The sequence below is a fragment of the Semicossyphus pulcher genome, unplaced genomic scaffold, assembly GCF_022749685.1.
Source record: "Semicossyphus pulcher isolate SPU_LCO1_2020_fin unplaced genomic scaffold, fSemPul1.0.p SCAF_4, whole genome shotgun sequence".
Lineage (NCBI taxonomy): Eukaryota > Metazoa > Chordata > Actinopteri > Labriformes > Labridae > Semicossyphus > Semicossyphus pulcher.
In genome coordinates this window covers 19191531-19206188 of record NW_027211715.1, presented here as the reverse complement: position 1 = coordinate 19206188, position 14658 = coordinate 19191531, and the positions used below count along the sequence as shown (strand labels likewise).

The 14658-nt window shown below is 41.6% G+C and overlaps 2 protein-coding genes across 2 annotated transcripts; one reads left to right on the top strand and one right to left on the bottom strand.

Annotated features, from left to right (window-relative positions):
- Window positions 1–232: 232 nt before the first annotated feature.
- On the bottom strand, window positions 233–6148 carry dmap1 (DNA methyltransferase 1 associated protein 1). The gene is made up of 10 exons (XM_069679998.1): window positions 5747–6148; window positions 5460–5551; window positions 4714–4909; window positions 4382–4540; window positions 4090–4257; window positions 3646–3831; window positions 3291–3362; window positions 2498–2570; window positions 1130–1485; window positions 233–977 (listed from the first exon to the last, which is right to left on the bottom strand). Exons 1-10 carry the CDS (start codon window positions 5840–5842, stop codon window positions 918–920), a joined length of 1458 nt encoding a protein of 485 aa, XP_069536099.1. The 5' UTR covers window positions 5843–6148; the 3' UTR covers window positions 233–917.
- A 1340-nt stretch (window positions 6149–7488) lies between these two features.
- On the top strand, window positions 7489–14620 carry hnrnpm (heterogeneous nuclear ribonucleoprotein M). The gene is made up of 16 exons (XM_069679699.1): window positions 7489–7735; window positions 8484–8665; window positions 10256–10308; window positions 11006–11013; window positions 11170–11263; window positions 11357–11611; window positions 11799–11952; window positions 12053–12102; window positions 12188–12245; window positions 12399–12536; window positions 12622–12684; window positions 12942–13010; window positions 13111–13212; window positions 13338–13921; window positions 14014–14065; window positions 14163–14620. Exons 1-16 carry the CDS (start codon window positions 7650–7652, stop codon window positions 14324–14326), a joined length of 2112 nt encoding a protein of 703 aa, XP_069535800.1. The 5' UTR covers window positions 7489–7649; the 3' UTR covers window positions 14327–14620.
- The last annotated feature ends 38 nt before the right edge of the window (window positions 14621–14658 follow it).

Sequence of the window (14658 nt, the reverse complement as noted above, 5' to 3'; positions counted from 1 at the left end):
CGGTTCAAACCCTAAGAATGATCACTGCTTAATTATCATATTAATGAAGTCATTAGTTGTCACTTAACTTAGATGACAGGTAAAATAAGAATGTCATGAACTTACAATTTCCCCGGCAAATGTGTATTCAACACTAATTGCCTCCAAGTTAAGATCTCATCTGAGAGAGAGCGACAGATCCTTGAAATGTGAGCGGGACCTCCGCGGCATAAAGATGCAGAACACGCAGAAAGATGGAAAAAAAAAAAACAATGAGGTTTATTGAATCATTGACTGAAGCATCTTCAAGGTCACCTGAGGACAAAACAACACGAATCAGCCCGACTAGTCCAACATGAAGCACGGGCAGCAGATGGAGCCAGCATCAATGAGAGCTAGGTGGAGAGAGAGCTACAGGGGGTACTAACGCGAACACAAAAACACATTTCCAGTAAACACTACGGCATGATTAGGCTAGAAAAAAAACTCATTGGCTCGAGGTCCTCCCACTCCCGGAGTCTCTTCTTTCATTCCAATTCATTTCAATTACCCCGTCATTCCCACCTTCTTCCCCGAGTCCCGATTAGCTCAGCCTGGCAATTTACAGTTGATCTTGCCTCATCTGAGGCCGAGACGCGGTGGAGGCAGGGCGACGTTGCCGTAATGGAATGAAATGTCACTCAGTTGTTGCCTTTGTCACAAAGATGCAGGCTGGGCCAGATGGGGAGGTGTTGGGGAGGTCTTGTAGGTGGGTGGAAAGTTGTGTGTGTGCTTGTTGTGTCAGTGGTGCTTCTACATTAATGGAGAGCTATATGGTGTCCTGCTCCCCTGTGTCCCTCTTGTCCGACCATTTAACTTGTGGGCGTCTCCAGTGTGACCCGAGTAACCAACGCTGCCCCCCGTCCTCCACCGTGCAACAGCTGGTACTCACGTCTTCATCACGGCTTCTTCACCTTTTTAACTGAAGACGAGCTGGAGGCCGACTCTCTCCGTTTGCGCTGCAATATGACACAAAACAATCACATCATCTGGCAAGAATCTACTCCTCTTTATGCAATTATAACAATCATTAGAGTATTTAACCAGTTCATAATCAATACCCTTTCCGAGAGCGTGTTTGCTCAATTACCATTAAACTGTTAATACTCACTGAGTTTGGGGTAAGTGGTGCTCCTACAACATCAATGATCTGCTCCTTGGCTTCCACCTTGATGTCGTCAGCACTGGGCCAGGATTGAGCTTCACCCCCTCCTGGGGTGGATGCTGTGGTGCTGTTGTTGGCAATGAGTTCTCCTCCCTGTCCTGCAGAGGCCGGTCCCGTCCCTAAGGTTGCACCGCACACAGCTCCGCTCCCGGCCTTCAGCAGCGCCTCATAACGATGACGCAGCATCTGCTGCTCGTATTCACAGTTGCTGTGGGCTTGCTTGAGCTCATACAACAGCACCAGGTCGCTGCGCAGCTCATTGAACATCTGAACAATCTCCTCTGTGGGCATGGGGTTCAGATCTGGATTCACAGACAGATACAGACAAAGATGAGTGAAAATGTGGCTGAAACACACCACAAGCACGTATTGATCCCAAACTGTTCGGTACAAAGCTTTTGATTCAGTATGGAAATTAGATAGTTTGTATTGTGTGTTTAGCAAAGCCATAAGAAGTCAGTCCAACAGATAGTTCGTATCCTCAACTAGAATTACGTCCTCGCACTTATATACCTCCGCCGAGCAGTCAAGTTGCAGTTTACATCTATGTCTGTCCAGACTCAGACAGTGAAGACTTTGAAGGAATTTAATAAAAGGTATTAAATATATTTCTTGGCAAAACGTGAATGCTTCTTCAACCCGGCAGCACAGAAGATCTATATAATCACCACAGTTTCAACGTGGGCACCAAAGATTAGTGTCACTAATTCAGTATCTGACCAAATGCGAAATACGGTCACAATCTCCCCTTCGGTTCCTGAGTTATGGCGTTGATATTTATGTTGTTGTCTAAGAGGACGTTTGTGCAAACTTTTATCATAACTAGTGTAGGAATTCTTGAGTTATAACCAAAAACGTGTTTTGTGAGGTGACACCTTTGACCACCAAAATCTAATCTGTTCATCCTTTGGTCCAAGTGGACAATTGTGCCAAATTTGAAGAAATTCCCTCAAGCAGTTTCTGAGATATCGTGTTCCCAAGAATGGGACGGACAGACAGACAGACATGTACGTACGTACGGACGGACAACCCGAAAACATAATGCCTCTGGCCACGGCTGTCGCGTGCATGGAGGCATAAAAATGCAGACCCCTCAGATTTTAACTGACAACCTCGATGTTAAAAAGGACCTGGCCATTGCATCCAGTCAAAAAAAGATCCTATGTCCCGAGTCTTCTTTTCTATTTGTACACATTTAAAAATGTCAGAATGTCCCTTTCTGTGGTTATTATTAAAAAGAGTCTCTGGCAGATTAGAGTTTAAACTGTAAACATCTGTAATGTCCGCAGACTGCTAGTATTTCTTCAAACTTACCCACTCCTTGCTCCATCAGGATCTGCTCAATGGCCTTGATCTTCTTCTGGCCTACCGAGCTTGGCAGTTTCATCTGAATCACACGCAAACACACACACACACACACACACACACACACACACACACACACACACACACACACACACACACACACACACACACACACACACACACACACACACACACACACACACACACACACACACACACACACACACACACACACACAGAGAGTGATTTAAGGTGCTGGAGGTATTAGGATAAACAGCTCCACCTCGGGGCTTTTAATTCGTATGAAATGCACTTCAGTGGGCCAGATCAAAATGTCTTTATCCACTGAACTCTGTCTGACTGATTGGCTCGGGGGGTACTCCACTCCTTTAGCTGTGCTAATGCATTTTCCATAGAGAGCAGCAGCTCCTCATCAGTCTTAAAGATGAATAAGAGTCCCCATGCTAAGTCTTACAGATATAAGCGAGTCACTAGCACAATTAATCATGTCAGTGCTAATGAGAGATCGCCAGCTCAAGTCAAACACTCACATATATCAACTGCAGGGTCAAGTTTTCATATTAATCGCAGTTCAAACTAAACTTTTTAAGATTTTTAAATTCAAGTTTAAAAGTTCCGAATGTTTTTACAGCATTTCCGATAATAAATGTTGGATGAAAGTTTCTTATACAGAGCTTTTGGATTCATTCTGACAACTGTAGTTTCAGGTTTAAAACTCCTCACTGGTATTTGAGAGCCAGAGTGAAGTTTTAAATTGTAGATCAGTTTTAGATATACTCACCCTCTGACTGCGCAGTGTGACGCCCGCTGATTTGAAGTCAGGGAACTTGATGCCTGCTGTCTCTGGAACAGCCTGAATTAAAGAAATAACAGATAAGAGACTAGATATGGCAGCACTCTGGACTTTGGAAACAGCTGAGGGGTAAAAACAATTAAAATACTTCAGAGGAGACAGGCATTACAGTGGTTCACACAGTGAGACACAAGAGCCCGCTCAGTTTCTTTGGGACTCAGTCAAAATATCGAGACTGATTATTTCGGTGTAGTTTTTCAATCCTTTCATTTGCTGCTAAACATGTCTCAGGTACAAATGTTTGGCTTGGGCTTTGCTTCTTTTGTTCGAGTGCGTATCATACCGGTTTTTCTGTTTCTCTTTTTTGTGGGAGCTTCTTCTTGGAAACCCTCTTCTCTGCTCGCCTTAACTCCGTGGTTGTGTCAGCCGCTTTAATGAGTTTCTGCAGATCCTGGGCCTTCTTTTCCCGCTCTTTCTTCCTAGTCTCAATCTTCCTGAGCTCCTGAATAAGATATTCCTCTTCTGCCACCTGCAGGAAAAACAGGAGAAGTGCAATCTTAATACTTTACAGGCTAACATACATCTTAGAGGCTCTGAAAATATAGTTTTTAGGCACTACTGCATTAATAAGAGTAGCTATAATTAAAGTCATTATAATCAATTTAATCATAATTAATTATAAGTAAATAAAACAGCAATAATAACTGTCCTCTGCATTATGCTTCTCATATTAAGTGGGAATTATATTTAAATGATGAAACAGAATAAACATACAACCATCACATACCTGCTCAGGTGTGCGATTAAAGAGTTTCTCCAGTTGCTCTTTTCGGCGCCTTTCATGGCCAGCATCAAAGATATAGATCTTTGGCTCTGTCCCTGAAGCTGCACGGACCTTGGTCAGCTTACCACAAATACTATAATACCGTTCTTTCAGGTCTTCCACTGATCGTTTCTGAAAGCATATTTGAAAGAATGTTACTAAAGATACGAGCTTTAATTTGCAATGTTATGACTATGCAATACATCCACAGTGACAGGGAAAATGTGTACTGTTAGATAAGGGACTCTGTCATTACTCTGTATTGCTGGTAGTCGTAACGGTCGTGGACAACTATGAAGCGCAGGTCGAAGCGTTTGCACAGGTCAAACAGGTGGTCTGTCTCTGCTTTAGTCCAGCCATCGTCATGGAGATGCATCTGATACTCCTGCTCCGAGTACACTGGTACCTGCACTGTCTAAAAAAGCAGAAAGAAGAACAGAAAGAATTTGGATAAATTACTAAAGAGTACATGAGTGTTTACATCTGAAGGATGAAATGTAAGAAGATTGGAAGCCATAAGCGATCTATCCTTTCTGTTAAGACCAAAGAGGAGAAATTTTCCACCATCAAAGGAGGTGTCATCCCTACCTTGTTGAAGCGGGCAAAAGGGTAGTCCTTTCCTTCTTCTGCTACACGTCTCCAATGGTGGAATATAGCCCCATCCCTGCGAGCTGGATTTGTGAAGGGCATCCACTTCCAGGGACGGACCTTTTTACATCCCAGCTTGGCTTTGACTGTCCTGTAGCCCTGAGTTGTATCACTTGGAAGCAGTGGTGGTGCGTCTCTGGGGATTAAAAGAAAAAACAATCCTTTGTTAGAGATGGCCCACATCATAGTAAAAATACACTTTTTGTAATCTATCCGTCTTAATTAGGTTATGCAGCACATAAACACATGATAAAAATACAAACACATTTAGAATGTGCAAGGGCAGTGACCTGAAGGGCAGAGATACACAGTATAGTTATTAGTGTTATGTATTTCTAGGACGGGCAACATATAAAAACATGCTTCAATGGTAAAAACAAACAAATCCGCCGTTTCAATGAGGCTTTAAAGTGACCCTATCCACTGCTTGATGGGGTAAATAATACATTTAGTGGGCTGTCATTGGTCTTAATTTGTGATTCAACACACTACAAAATAACAGCAACTATTGTGATTGACTTTCTGAATGCATAATAATAACAATTATGCCTAGAATAGAGAAAAATCCACGACTCCTTTATGTATCGATCCCTGCCTCCTGCAATATTATACTAAACAGTGAAGCAGTTATTACACACAGGACTTTAACAAAAACTGTAGGGGTAATTCACTACAGGAGAACATACTTTTTATCTGAATAGAGCAGAGCATAGACCTCTCGGTGCATTCCTTCTGGCCTCTTGAAGGTCAGTGTTTCTGTCGTCTTCTTCGATTTTTTCTGAAAGGTGATGGGGAAATCCGTTATTCATTTAAAGCCAGCACAATCTTCTAACTGTTGGAATAGCGTGGTCATATGTTTTTGAAAAACACAGTATGTAACGTTTGAATTATTGGGTCGAAATTTCTATATACTAAATAGAAATACTGGGACAAGCACCATTGTGGGTAACGTTATCTTATGACAATCTCTCACCTTGTCTGAATTGATGAGATCTTTCTTGCTGATGGGACCGTCATTTTCACCTCCAGTCAACTCCAGAATATCCCTGACATCGGCACCAGTAGCCATGGCTGTAATGTGTTGTTAATTAACCCTTCTCACCACTTAACAAACGTATATACAGTTCATTCATTCACGGGCGCACATACTGTGATGTTACTGTCCAAAAATACGCTCCTAGCTAAAGGCTAACGCCAGCGTCAACATTTCTGATCTACTCAAACTTTACACGATCCCGCGAAGAGCCAAGTAACTATTTAGTACTATATGTATTTGTAATATAACAGAGAACGTTTTTACTATCAGTAAAAGCTACAAAGATAGTTAATATGAACATTCACAGGCTATTGTTTAGGCTAGGTTAAAAGCTAACTGGGCTAAACCAACACGACACGGCTCCGCTGATGCCGCTGTGACTACACTGCTCTGCTCAAAAATTGACTGTCGCCCCCGTGAGGCCTGGCGGTGCACTGTCGATCCTAGTTTTATTTTTATTATTTCGAGTTAATCAACACACCTGCTAAAGGGACAAAGGTTTTTCACCATAAATATTATACGTTCACCCAATAAACCTTAACGTCCTGAAAGAAAAATCGTTTTTAACAACTTCTTCATCGGAAGATAAAACATAAAACAGTCAAATATGTAATTTATTTGATGTGATATTTTGTTATTGTTATTTTTAGATAATTAGAAAAAAACAGCATTACACTGATAGGTTTCCGTGAGACATTTTCTCTCGCCACTCAACATGATCCCAATCAAGCACGATTATACTACTTAAACTATAGGCAATTCTCACTCAGTTAAACAGTCACAGACAAAATCAAAGCGTCTGATGGGATATGGAATGACAAGAATTAGCCACCATATATGCATTTAGCATCGGCAATGAGAAACTCACGTAGACCTATACTTATACTGTCAAAATGACATAAATATTACCGTAAAGCAGTTCAGCTGCTGGTTTTGTTTTATCACGATAGAGACGATATAGAAAAACACATATATATACAAGTTTTGAAAATTCCTGATACATGTGTAAGTAATCTGATTCCTTAACAGATCATCATCATCCAGAAAGGCAATGCATCACAACCTTTTTGCCATTTCATGTGAGTTATTAAGTCTGTTTAAAAACCTCAACCAAAACTATGAGGTAACAACTTTTAAAAGTGTGAAAAGTTCTGCTTTCTTTTGCAGTAGCACTGTTTATAGCTGCAGGCTGTGTCTGTTTGTATACATTATTAAAAAATATATATTTTTTAATTTTCCTTTTAAACTTAAAAAAATGCTTTGTTAGTTGTACAAAACAATGCGTGTGTTAAAATAGTTAACTGGATTACATATATCTGTGTTAAGATGTTATTAAAAATATGTGTAAGTACACAACTGAAAATCAGGGTAAAATCATTTTATGTCTTCACATAGCCTTTCTCCAATAAAGTCTATTCCGATTTATTTTTGAATTTTTACAACACAATCATATATATATATTGACATTTACAGCTGAAGTACACTTAAACATCTTCACAAAGGTACGTTTTGACAAATAATGTAAGTAAGTTTTAATTATTTAGAATCTTCGTCTGTATTCTGGGCACTATTCTGAAAATCTTTTTTGCGCCGTGGTGACCTTTACTGTGGAAGGTAAAAACCGGATGTAGATCCTGTTTTAAAAATTTTCAGCTCCGTTGTTCTTGGTCACAGACTGCGCTCTCGCTCTCGCCGCCATTTTCGTCAGTTGCGTCTGCAGAAGTGGTTGGAGTATTCTTTAAGCTAGGTCAATTTTGAAGGAGCTTGACTCGTTACTATCAATAAAGATAGTCTATAGCAACACAGTTAAATTTAGCAAGACAATAAACTGCGCAAAAAGATGCCTAACGAGCAGGCCGAAAACACTACCGAGAAAGAAGGCCAGCAGCTACCACCACCGCAGCAGCAGCCGCCGCAGCAGCAACAGTAAGTCCATTCATTGAAATCCCTTTGTTGGTGCTAACTAGCAAGCTAACGCTAACAGTTACCTAACGTAAGTCATTTTCGTCTTAAGATTCACATGAACAGCAATTTCGTATTTTGAGCAGTCCTTGATGGGAAATGTTCCCATAGACGTATTCTGATGAGAAAACTGTCTTCTTAATTAATTAAAATGCGTATTTTTAATGTGAGGTGGCGAGTGTGTGGGCTCCGTCTATTTACAGAGTGTGTGGGCCCCGTCTATTTACAGGAGTGGATCATCCATTTTAGGAAACGAAAACTTAGTTTGCTGCGACTTTAAAGGGTCAAACAAACTAAAATTATACTATATATATATATTTATTAGTATTTTCTTAATAAATATTGATGTAATGCAATGTGTTTTGTTAATGAATACAGACCCATTGTGTCCGAGGAGCGGCCTTGCCATGCTTTTTCGGTGCAAGCGTTAGCAAACCACTGCAGACGACCGTTAGCGTACTTTGTCTTATAAATAAACCTTACGTGATCTTAATTCAAGTATTACTAACCGTAGTATTTACTTCAAATTCTAAGTAGTCGATGTTTTTTCCCCCATTATCAGATGTGTACAACATGTAACAGGAAATGTGACTGCAGTTAAACAAATTTGCAGTTTTAAGTGCTTAATGCTGTACACTTCTTGGATTTCTTTGAGCTTATAAACATCCTTTTTTAAGAAATGTTTTTAAACTCTTACTAATTCCTTTCACAGAGAAGTGAACGGGAAAGCAAAGCATGAGCCCAATCCGAGCAGGAAGGAGAGGCCCCAGAAGAGAGGCGGAGGCGGGCGCTTTGAACCCTACGGAAACGTGAACAAAAGATATCGTGTTTTTGTCAGCAACATCCCCTATGATGTGAAATGGCAATCACTCAAAGACCTGATGAAAGAAAAAGGTAAGGTGTTTGACTGAGGGATTGATTCAGCTTTGGACATAATAAAACTTCCAGGGTCATTTTGTTTGACCACTGCAAAGCCTTTGGGATTTTGTGTAGGGTCCTAGTTGTAACATGATGGTTGAAATCTCTTGGGAGTTATTTTTGAACAAGGGTTTTGGATGAGGCCCCCCGTACTTGTCCTTCAATTTAGGGGTTGCTGCAGACTTGCACAAGTGCTGTGAACATGGGTGTTAGCTCGGCATTCATTCTCCATTGAGATTAATAACACGTGTGGTTTTGGGACGTGGAGGTTGTGCACGTGTAAGGCAAGTCCCATCATTTGAAAATCCAACGGCTCGGGATCATGAGTGGCAAAATGAGATGCCTTTTCCCAAGAAACATGAATGAAAGAATACACAATACCTAGATGTGATGTTATGTATTGCCGAGAAATGAGGAACGATGTTCTTCGTTGCAACTTGCAATTAACGATATAGCCTGAGCTCACATGATTTATTAATAACATCAAGGGAAGTCCTTAGTGAGCAACTTTTAATTACTGCAGCTATTTGCCAAAAGTTCTCTTTTTAATGTAAAAAAATAGATTTTCATGTGAAAGTACTTGTTGGTGTTGTGTATTGGAAAGTCTTTGATGTATCATAAGTAAAGCACTAACGTTAAGTTGGCATTAACGTTAAGTTTAAGCATGTGTTAAGTGCGGTACACTCCTTATTATAGAAGGAGTGCCTGGTATTTGTTTTATGACAACTGACTGTGGAGTTAAATTGCATTTTCTTTTTTTAGGTGTGACCTTGACAAGCAAATGTTTTCTCAGCAGATCTCCATGTTGTGCCAAACACAGCTATGCGTTGGGGACGTTCTTGGGGTACAGGTCTACAAAATGAAGCAACTTCTCATGCACTGTCCTTGTCTCTAGAGGTTTGGTCACTGATGTCCAACGGAGACCTGGCTGTGGTTGACGCTGAATCAAAATTCCCATATTGTTCCTTTCAGGAACAGGTCACCTTTTAAGAACATGTTTGCAGTTTGGAACACTTCTCATCAATAAGAGCTTGCAGTTAATAAGATAATGGTTAATTTTCTAATTCTAGGGTTCCTTTGAGGCTCAGTTGATGTGTGAAAGCATTGATGTATTAGACTGAGGTTTAAAATGGGAACATTTAACAAAGTACGCAAAGGTTTGACAATGAAATGGCAGAGGCATTGAAAGGGTTTCTACTACTGAAATTATTTAGTCAAATATCTTCGGGTACGAGGTGGTGTTCATGGCATTATATTCAAACAGGAAGGCTGATGGCCATTTCAACAGTTGTTGTCCTCAGTCTATTGCTTTTGGTGCTTCGGTGCTTCAAACAAGGACAGGCTGAGAAGTCTGTTTTTCTTTAAAAAAAAAAAAAAAGACCTAAGCTTGCTTTTTGTAGACCTGTACCATATTGTGCTGCTGCTGAGGTGCTGTGGGAAGGCTCAGGACGGGCTGTCTGAGCTCACTGTCACCGGCCACCCTACTTGTGTTTCTGCTCTAAACCCCAATTGTTCTCTCGGCTTCTCTCCCCTTGGTGTGTGTCGTCTCTGGAATCTGATTTGTAGTGGGTGAGGTAACGTACGTGGAACACTTAATGGACGCAGAAGGCAAATCGAGGGTAAGTGCAAATACATACAAATAAAACATGAATATTCCTAGACAAACCTGTGTTTGTCAGCTTTGGTTTCTTATTTTTATTGTTGGGATTCACAAACCTGGTGGAGTGTGAGTGTGAGATGGTGACATGCAGGAGGCGTGTTTTATTTGGTGTCGTCAGTGGCACTGACTTGAGGTCATCCTGAGGGTTGATGCTCTCATAACAGGTCTTCAGCTTTTTTTGTAGCCAATCCTGTGGGATTGCGTTAGCTGAAAAGTTCCCCTTTTTGTCGCTGGATTTGTTCCTCATGAACTACAGGAGTGTAGTCTGCAAGAGGTTGTTACAAGGCTGTTAGATGGTGGTAAAATATTCCCCATTCCGTAGAACTGCTTTCCTGGAAAAGTTAGCTCCAATACCTTAGTAGTGGAGAATCCTATTTCACTGTGGATTTTCTGCCTTTTGGACGTTGGACAAATCCTCTTAATATTCCAGTCTTGACTGCATTGTGTTAGTGACTGTTGAAAACGTGAACAATGTAGTTTTACAGTTGTGGCCAAGTTTGTAGGCTTGTGTGATGTTGAACTCTGTTTGTGCATGAAATTCTCTTGGTTACATTTTTTGTCAAATTAAGACACCAAGTATAACCATTGCTTTGACTAATTTAAACTATTCCTTATCCCCTTGGTGCGGCCTGCTGTGACCTCTTCAATCAACAAAGGGTTGCGCGTAAGTAGTCTATGTCCATTTGTCATTTCCTTTGTTTGTGTTGTGGCTACTCATTGATAAATCGGAAATCGCCAGTACCTATTTCAGTATAACAGACAGATCGTTTGAAAGAGGAGCTAGGAGCTTGTTCGTTTATACATTGTATACTTCTGTCAGTGTTGTTGAGTTTAGGACTGAAGAGCTAATGAGGAAAGCAGTGGAGAAGGTCAACAAGCACAACCTCAATGGAAGACCCCTCAAAGTGAAAGAGGTAAGCTACAACAAGAATTACCAGGCAAACGAAGCGCAGCAAAGAGCCCAAAGATCATATTTTACAAGTCACATGTTCATGCTTTTTTGTTAGGACCCTGATGGTGTGATTGCTCAGAGAGAAATCAACAAGGCTCAAGGTGGAGGTCCCCCAGGAGGCCACGGAGGAATGGGAGGAATGGGTGGTATGGGTGGTATGGATCGAATGAACATGGATCGAATGGGCCCTGGACCCAATGGACCCATGGTCAACATTCCTCCCAGCCTGATGAACAACCCCAACATCCCCAACGAGATCATCCATGGTCTTCAGGCTGGCAGGATTGGCAGCACCGTCTTTGTGGCTAATGTGAGGCTTCCAGAGTTTTCTATCGTTGCTCTAATATATAATCCAATTGAACCCAAATACTTAGGATTATATATTACGCAAAGAGTCAGTAAATACATTTGAGAAACTGCAGCCAGTAAATGTGTTTTTACTTTTATTAATCTCATGAAATAATATTGTTACTTGAAATTGTTCCTTGTGCTTGCAGCTTGACTACAAAGTAGGCTGGAAGAAGCTCAAAGAGGTCTTCGGCATGGCGGGCATGGTGGTGAGAGCTGACATTCTGGAGGACAAGGATGGGAAAAGCAGAGGCATGGGCACAGTAACATTTGACATGCCCCTTGAAGCAGTCCAAGCTGTCTGTATCCTTTTGAAAAAAACTTGGAAAATCTTCAAAGTGTATGAATAATTATTTAGTAAAATCACCCAAAAAAAAGTATGCTTTCCTTAATGAATTCAAAGCCATGTTCAATGGGCAGCTGCTGTTTAACAGACTCATGCACGTCAAACTGGTATGTTACCTAAATCTCCCTGTAATATATTGACTCAGTGTCATTGTAGTGCATAGTCTGAATGTGTTTATATGGCTTTTTTCAGGATGAGAAATCCATGCCCAAAGATTTTGGACCACCCGATAGAGGTGCAGCTCTTCCCCGTAAGTACACTCCGAACTTTTTGGCACTGTGACTGTAATTGTCTTTTAAATACAATGGCATCCATGTAAGTCTGTCTGTATTCAGTCACTTACATTTAATTAATTTGGTGTACAGAATAATGAACACATTTTTCTCATTTCTTCTCTGCCCAGGTGGTTTGAGTGGTATTGGTTTGGGCCTGGGACCCGGTGGCCAGCCCATTGATGCTGCCCAACTCAACAGAGGAGGTGGTGGTGGTGGTGGTGGCGGCGGCGGAGGTGGTGGAGGAATGGGCAACATGGGCCCTGGAGGTAAATATCTCAAATAATGTTTTAATTGTTGAATGTTTGATAAAAGACACCAGTGAAATAAATCTTATCACTTTCTCACTTGTAGGAATGGATGGAATGGGTTTTGGTAACATGGGAGGTCGTATGGGAGGAGGAGGAGGAGGAGGAGGTGGTGGTGGTGGTGGAGGTATGTACATACTTTTTTCAAGTTACTGTTTGTAAATTAAGCGATATGTATGAATTTATCAGGGATGTAAACAGGTGCTAGATGCTGAGATAATTTTTAATTAAAGACACAAAAGAAGAGATGATAAAATCACGGTCCTCCGTACTCTGTATATTTTCTTGTTTTTTGTCTTTTGCCAATCACATGCTTGATGTAAGCTGTCTGTTATTCCCTCTGACTTTCTTCTCCTTCTCTAGGAGGAATGGACAACTTTGGAGGAATGAACAACATGGATCGTTTCGGCTCTTCGGGCATGGGCAGAATGAACGGTAAGGAGACAGTTCGAGTATTTCATCTCTCGAAGGCGAGCGTGGAACTCTTTCACGTTTTGGTGACGGTTTCTAATGGTTTCATCTCTTGCATTGTCAGAGATGGACCGTGGGATTGGTGGTGCTTTTGACAGGGAGTTTGGGCGAAATGAAATGGGAATGTCTCGCAATAATTTTGGAGAGTCGTTTGAAAGAGGAATGGGTTAGTATTTCAGGATTTTGTCTAAACGTCCTCTGATAACTAATCTGAAGAGGAAGATGTAATGCTCACCTCATTGTCCATTGAACCTTTCTTTAAATTGCTTTCTTGTTTACTTACCATTTTAGGAAACAACATGGGTATGGACCGCATGAGCTCTGGAATGGATCGTCTGGGAAGCAGCATGGACCGCATGGGAGGGGTGGACCGGATGGGCATGGACAGGATGGACCGCGTGTCTGACCTGGACAGGCTGGGTTCTGGGTTTGACCGGATGGGCTCTGGGATGGACCGGCTGGGGCCCAGTATGGACAGGCTTGGACCAGGCCTGGACCGTATGAGCTCCAGCATGGACCGCCTCGGCCCAGCTGGCTTTGATCGTTTAGGCCCGTCCAGTTTGGATCGCATGGGCTCTGGTATGGACTTTGGCTCCCCGATGGGTATGGATCGCATGGGCAACACTGGGCTTGACCGGATGGCCAGCAGCTTTGACCGCATAGGCTCCACTGGAGGACTTGACCGCTTCCCCACCGGCAACCTCGACCGCATGGGCTCTGGCATGGATCGGATGGGGTCTGGAGGCGTTGGTGGTCAGTTTGATCGCTCTGCTGACATGGACCGCAATTTTGGTGGTAATTCCTTTGGAGGAGCTGGAGGGCCTGGAACTGGAGGAAGCAATGTCAGGAAGGGATGCCAGATCTTTGTCAGAAATGTAAGTGTGTAACTACAGATTAGGCTTAAATTGTTAGGACAGTGTCTTACATATGATGATAATTAATCTTGACTCAATCTTTTGTTTTCCAGCTGCCATTTGACTTTGGCTGGAAGATGCTGAAGGAGACCTTCAACACATGCGGTAAGAATAGCTGCTGTTTGTCAGTATAAGGCAATTAATCATCATTTAATATTGAGGTGACTTAACATTTGTTGTCTCCCTCCTCTGTCTTCTGCAGGCATGGTTCAGTATGCCGATATCAAGATGGAGAACGGCAAGTCCAAGGGCTGTGGCGTCGTTCGCTTCGACAACCCTGAAACTGCCGAGCGCGCCTGCAGGACCATGAATGGATATCGCCTGAACGGAAGAGAGATCGATGTTAGGATTGATAGGAATGCATAAGTTAATTGTCTGTGTTAACGTGACATTTCATTCTCGTCTTCAATGTCAAAACGCTTTGTATCATCTGAATTGCCCTCTGACATATTCATATTATATTCATATTCACTTGGTTTGTTAGATATGTGTGAAATGTTATTTTAGTTTGTAATTTGTAACTGATGGCGTTTTAGTTCTTGCTTAAATTTTACTTTTTTTAGAGACCAAATTTTTAATTTTTTTTTTTCTGTCATGCTTCACTTGTCATTGCCTTTGTTGTATAAGGTGGTTTTGATAAATAAACCTCGATATTTGAAATGCTTTTGGTTCCTTTGTGTTATTGCATTGGCTGTCAG

Excerpts from the sequence above, each read along its gene's own strand:
- dmap1 (XM_069679998.1), bottom strand. The coding sequence starts at position 5,842 with ATGGCTACTGGTGCCGATGTCAGGGATATTCTGGAGTTGACTGGAGGT. Across the intron at positions 5,552-5,746 it reads ATCTCATCAATTCAGACAAG|AAAAAATCGAAGAAGACGAC; the intron begins GTGAGAGATTGT and ends ATCACCTTTCAG. Across the intron at positions 3,363-3,645 it reads AAAGAGAAACAGAAAAACCG|GCTGTTCCAGAGACAGCAGG; the intron begins GTATGATACGCA and ends TCTTTAATTCAG.
- hnrnpm (XM_069679699.1), top strand. The coding sequence starts at position 7,650 with ATGCCTAACGAGCAGGCCGAAAACACTACCGAGAAAGAAGGCCAGCAG. Across the intron at positions 11,264-11,356 it reads GACCCCTCAAAGTGAAAGAG|GACCCTGATGGTGTGATTGC; the intron begins GTAAGCTACAAC and ends CTTTTTTGTTAG. Across the intron at positions 12,246-12,398 it reads TAGAGGTGCAGCTCTTCCCC|GTGGTTTGAGTGGTATTGGT; the intron begins GTAAGTACACTC and ends TTCTCTGCCCAG.